This window comes from Atta colombica, unplaced genomic scaffold, assembly GCF_001594045.1.
Source record: "Atta colombica isolate Treedump-2 unplaced genomic scaffold, Acol1.0 scaffold19, whole genome shotgun sequence".
Taxonomy (NCBI): Eukaryota; Metazoa; Arthropoda; class Insecta; order Hymenoptera; family Formicidae; genus Atta; species Atta colombica.
Genome location: NW_017259282.1, coordinates 632,131 through 638,775, shown reverse-complemented (window position 1 = coordinate 638,775; position 6,645 = coordinate 632,131). Strand labels below are relative to the sequence as shown.

The 6,645-nt window shown below is 29.9% G+C and overlaps 1 protein-coding gene across 1 annotated transcript; it reads right to left on the bottom strand.

Moving 5' to 3' along the window:
- Nucleotides 1-2,658: 2,658 nt before the first annotated feature.
- Nucleotides 2,659-4,685, bottom strand: LOC108686808 (protein hunchback-like). The gene is given in 2 exon segments (XM_018192278.1): nucleotides 2,659-4,258; nucleotides 4,489-4,685. Coding segments are annotated over 2 exon segments (1,728 nt in total). The 5' UTR covers nucleotides 4,617-4,685.
- Nucleotides 4,686-6,645: the final 1,960 nt, after the last annotated feature.

Here is a 6,645-nt window from a genome sequence, read left to right as displayed (position 1 = left end):
TATATATATATATACATATATGTATATATATATATGTATGTGTATATGTATGTACACAGGATGTTCCGCAAGATTTCTCCAACCGCCCATAGGAAGGAAGATGGAATTGAAATAAAATAAAAGTCCTTTACCGTTTAGCAATATTCGAAATAATAATCAAGATTAATGTTTGCAATTGTACTAATGAGAGTGTGCCGATAGAAACGCTCCGGCTCGTATAAGTATAGCTTGATCCACTTTTTCAAACATGTACTGCGCAGCCCGTTGGAGAAGTAAGAGAGGAAGCGCACCGTTATACTTCGACAAAAACGTTTCTATACCCTGTATATCACACATATATATGATATGTATATTATACAGACTATCCCACAATTTTTGGCCAAGTGCTTTTATGTAAATAGCGGGCTAAACTGATAATGTCGAAAAATCTTCTACTATTTTGCAACTTTTGAAATAATTAACCAAATTTAAATGCGCGGCGAAATAAGATCATCCGGAGAGATACACGTTCTTCGCTAAATACATTAACAAGCGACATTGGCATTAACATGCTTAGCGATGACAAAAGGTGGTCTTATCTCGTCGTCCACTTGCATTTGGCAGTAAGCCGGGCGAATTTGACTATTTTCATAAATTAATATCTCTTTAATCATTTCGAAAATTACAAAATGATAGAGGATTTTAGACTCAGTTTAGTCCGCTCTATTTACACAAGAGAGTTTGACCAAAAATTGCGAGACACCCTATATATATTATGTGCGTGCGTGCATGTATACATCTGTGTACACACACACACACACACACACACACACACACACACACGCGCGCGCGCGCGCGCGCGCACACGCACACACACACACACACACACACACAGAGATATATATATATATGCATACATATATGTACATGTCCCGGGTTAATGAAATACCTCAAAAACTAAACGTCCAAAAGAAATGTTTTTTTTTTTTTTTTTTACAAAAGTAGAGTTTTAAATGATCTATTCATTGATCAGTCTAACTTTGAGTATCATCGTCAGGGTCAAGGTCACATCGATTTTTTAAATAACACACTCTATTTTTGATTCCAGAATCTAATAACTGGTGTCAGAGCTTTTCAAAACACTATAATAAAGTTATTTTTCATAAAGTACTTTTTGAGTTATGAAAGTCATAATACCGCTGGCATTAGCATTATGCAAAGTGTCTGACTGGCTAAAACCTCTTGAATATTGTTTATCCAGTGAGAAATAATAATGGAATTGACATCGATTTCATTGTCATTGAATAGGATCATGTCCTGGATTTGTTAAAATCAAAGTCACATTAGAGGTTATATCTCTTATTTTTATACCAGCTCTTCATACTAGCTATTAAATTCTGAAATAAAAAATATGCCATTTAAAAAAATTGATATGATCTTGATTTGATCTTAGTGACACCACTCAAGGTTAGACTGACCAGATTAATAAATAGATCATTTAAAATCCTATTTTTTAAAATCCTAATTTTTATAAGAAACATTTCCTTCGAAAAAATGCTTAGTTTTCGAGATATTTCACCTGTCCGGAATTTTTTACTCACTCTGTATATGTATATTATTGATCAATAAATATAATTTTTTTTTAAATTACATATCGAGCTGACGATCGCAAACATCCGTTAATGTTTAAAGCTCGATCATAAGACGCAGAATTGCGTAAAACTAGAAACTAACTTATTTTAATTATATAACAATATAATAATATGATTAATTATATAACAATATAATAATATGATTATAGAACGCAGAACGCAAGATGCAGAAAGTTGGATCAACTTCAATTTTCACTGCATTTTGCGTCCTACATATTGTGGTCTGCGACCTGCGATTTACATTCTGCATTTTATGTAGATCGGGCTTTAGAGGATCTTATGTTTTTGTTTTTATATACTTTTATTGATCGACTCAATAGGACTTATACACATACGTGTTATTGATATATCACTATATAATAATACATCAATATTACACGCACACATATGCATATATTTTCGTAACGCATTTTTATATTGAATTAGGCTAAATTTAATTCTAAGAATTCGATAGTATTTGTTCATATAAAGTATTAGTTTGTGGATTACTATTGTCGTAAGTACAGACTATGAAGCTTTATATCGCTTTACATCGCTTTACATCGCTTTACATCGCTTTGTTATCGCGATGTTGACAGCTTATAGACGCCATATTGGGCTAAATAATGGTAAAGATCTCAATTAAAAAATTTTTTCCGTTCTTGGTCTAAACTCCGTCTCATGTAGGTATGTGCATATTTTAATTTTGAAAAGGATTTTCGAATATATGAAAAAGAAAATATATAAAAAAGAAGAATCTATAAAAAAAGAAAAAAGAAATTGCGATACAAAAATTATTCTGTTTAGTTGATAAAACATGCACATAGATGACACACTATGGTAAGGGGACTACTATCCCTTTAAAGTATTTTTATATTCGAAACTTTTGACTAGAATTAACTTGAAAATTTTAAATTCTACAGATTGCCTAGTTCCATTTTTTTTAACGCAAGAAATTTTGTGTATTTGTATATTCATGATGCATATTATTTTTTCCTTTTAATTGAAGCACGCAAAATGTCATTCAACTAGGCAAATTTACTTTTATTTAATGCTCCGATTGAGCGATATGCAAAAAAAAAGATAGTTTATTGATGCATTGATGGCCGCATATATTGCATGTGTAAGGATCATCAAAATTGTGACAACCCATGTGTACGGCGTACATGATCACATTGCCGAATACAATCCCACAATAGTAGCAGATGAGTTTAGCATCAAATAAATCGGCTTTGTCCTTTTGTGTGTTTTTGATTTTTTGGCTTACTTTATAAAAATCATCTGATGGAGATTTATTAAAAGATACATCTTCGTTTTGCTCTGATTTCTTATCTGTGTTATATTTTATCAAGCGATGTTCCAATTTTATCGCTTTACCTTTACGTTTGTTAGTACCTGAGACTTTTGATGAGGTTGTATCAGTTAATGCCTGAAACTGAAGATGATTATTTTTAATTACATCGATCATGCGAAGATCCAATGGTATATCTATAGATTCAGTCCTGTGACATTCTAGTTGGGTTTTTATTGCCACGAATGTCGAGGATTCACTAGTAGCCTTCACATTATCGGAAAAATCGAGTTCATCGATGTTGTTAGTTGTATCAAAATGAAATAAACTTTGAGCAAACATTTCCGGCATTTTATTAGCACTCAAAATTGTAAACATCTTTGCATATTCCGTTAATATATCGGACTGTGCGTTATCAGTTTTCTGCAAATTTTCGTCTGCTAATGTCGCATCTTCGCGAAGTAGAACGTGATTCGATAGATTGAACGCGGCGATCAAATCGCTGTAAGGAAACATAGTAACAGATTGGTTCTTGTTCATATCATTTATCCAATGCCTATTGCTTATTCCGTTTATTGCAGTTAAAGTCAAACAACGAGCAATTGACGAAAGTGACAAAGGTGAAGAAGTCACTGTTGAATTGAGCTGATTGTTTATGTTGCTTGCTGCCACAATGTTTTTTGATGTTTCTTGGTTTTTAACGGGTGATTTCTGCTTGGGCCCTCGTTTGGTTCCGTAGACATCGATGATGGATAGCGGATTTGGCGAGCCATCAGCGTTCAGCACCATCGCTGGCTGATGCTTCTTTTTTCGCAAATGTTTCTTCAACGCGTTACAGAACTTGGTCTTGTATGTACAATCCGCGCATCTGTACGGATAGATATTCGAGTGCTTCTTCAGATGGCTAGTTAACATCGATTTGCTTACGCATGTATACAAACACTTTTTGCACTTAAAGGGCTTGGAGCCGTCGTGAACACTAAGCCAGTGATGGTTCATGTGATGTTTATACTTGGTAACAAAGGAACACTCGGAGCATGTAAAGCCTTTGATGTGGCAACGCATGTGCTCCCAATATTCCATCTTCGTGCTAGCTATAAAATTACACTGTTTGCAATTCTTAGCCTCTCGAAAGCTTTTGTCTTGTTTGTTTTGCAAATTCACGCAAGAAACATGAAGAGAAGATTCGTCGGTCTCTTCTGTTTTATGTTTATATTCCGCCAGTATAAAAGAAGAATTGTTATCATTTTGATTTAAAGGGGATTTAAGGATTGGTAAATGTGCAAAGACGGCTTTAAGATTAGAATTATTGCACTTTGATGTGTAATGGCTAATTAGATGTTCGCTGAATTCTGACCTAAAAATTAACGAATTTAACACCTTATTTCGCTTAAATTTTACTGATTTAATATTATGATAATTGGATATATTATTATATAAAGATTACATTCAAAATTACTATATATTAATTTTCAAAAATTATATGTGTTTAAACATACATTATATATATATATATATATATATTTATATACTTGCCTATATGTACAATGTATAATGCTCATAATTAGAATACTAATCGTAGCATACCTGTTTGATGTAGCGAATACACATAACGAACACTGTAGAATGTTTTGTATGGGATTAATACTCTCGCTGGGTAATGGAATTATATTTGACATGATGCTCAACGATCGATCAGTTCAATACTTATTCATAATATTCGGATATCATATAAGTTCCTTGAATAAATTAAAGTTTTTGTAAATAAGTTGTATTTGACTATACTGTATTTGGTAGTGATAAGCTACAACCTGTCGCGAAAAATTATCATTTACTTCCTGACAGCTTGGTGGAATGATCGAAAGAAATATCATACTCAAAGAAACTCTTATCCTCCAAGTTTTTTCTGTAAAAATATAAAAATTAAGTATTTCTTTTCTAAAGACTAGTATTAAGAGATGCATTAATATCGAAGAATTTGGTGTGCGTAATTTAACAAATCAAATGATAAACGTATCTGGAATGTGAAATATTGAGGAATTTGTAAACAATTAATTTCTTATTTTTATTTATTTATAAAGTATGTATTATACATATACATATTGTTGTCTGCATGTTGCTACAATGTCGGTATATTCAAAATCATTGAAGACAAATCTATGGCAAGTTGCCAGCACCATAAACAATCACAGATTTGTATAATTCTGCTGAGACACTTTGCTATTTGGGTATATAATGATATACATATATATGTAATTTAAATTACCTATCACAACTATGTATGTATAATAACATATTGCACATTCACGTTTGCAATCATATAGAAAAGTTTTATAAAAGAAAATGTGTAATTAGATTTAAACAATTAAAATTGGAAAAAGATTTAAATTTAAATTTCCACATATAAAAAACTTTTATATATCTAATTCTATAGAAAATAAATGTCTTTAACAATCTAATTGGATTTTAAGTGCTTGTATAATTTTGAATGAAACGTAAATTTTAATTCGTGATATTACTGCGGCAATTCAGTAGAGTTTTGTATTTTAAGACTGAAAAATGATTTCGGCACGCAATTTAAAGGTCTATATACGTAGTATATAAATTCATAAAACTATACAAGCATTTAAGACCTAGCTAAATCGTTAAAAGCATTTATTTTCTATAAATTAAATATACTTTTTTTATAATTCATACTTTTATATTGAATTTTTACATGAAAATTGAACTTTTTTTTCACGCATGCACTATTTTTACATTTTTTAATATTTTCTAAATCGGCTATTTCTCTAGTAAATTTAATGCAGATTGAAAATAGTTAATCAAATTTTTGATACAGCGTATTTTGGACTCATTCTGCTGTCCACCGTGAATATCTTCATCACGCACAGATCTCTGAAAGATGTGCTATAACGTTGTTATTTTGTTTGTCAAGAATATAATTATTACAATTTGTGCACTAAGATAAGAGTAACAAATATATATGTATATGTATATGTAAATGTATATGTATGTGTGTATATATATAAACAAATTTTTTTATTATGTATAGTTTTTTTATAATCAACTCCAAAATAAAATATGATTTTGAGGCTTCCAAGGTGGAATAGGAGAAAAGGGGATAAAATAATGAGGTAAAGATACTGATTAATTTTGATTCAAATTCACTACAGTCTTAGTTATACATTTGTAAAAATTATAAAGTTGTTAAATAAATTACAATTCTTTAAAATTTAATTTTTTTAAAGGCATGTCAATTTCGTCATTTTGCCCCTATATGTGGGTAAGATGATTTTTAGTAGTGGATAAGTAAGTAATGGACAAAAAGTTAAAAATATACTTTTCAATTTAAGTTAAAAATATACTTTTTATGAGTAAAAAAAGATTTATTATATGTTTATATTGTTTTAATATATTATAAGAAATTTTAGGGAAAAATATAAACAAAATAAAACCTTTATATAATTTATGAAAATAAAATTATTGAACGTTAACATTAATATAATTATATTTATGTATTATATGTACTGTATATAGTAATTACGTAATAAACTATTAATAAAATATATCTACTTATTACTGTGTGTAGTCAAAAATAAAATAAGATTTAAATAAAATTATTAAAGAACATTGAAACTAAACTTGAATATCGCAAGTATATCATGAAATCTAATATCTTACATAGAAAAATATTACATAGAAAAATGTTTATAATTAATCTTATTTTTAACCAAGTAGATATTT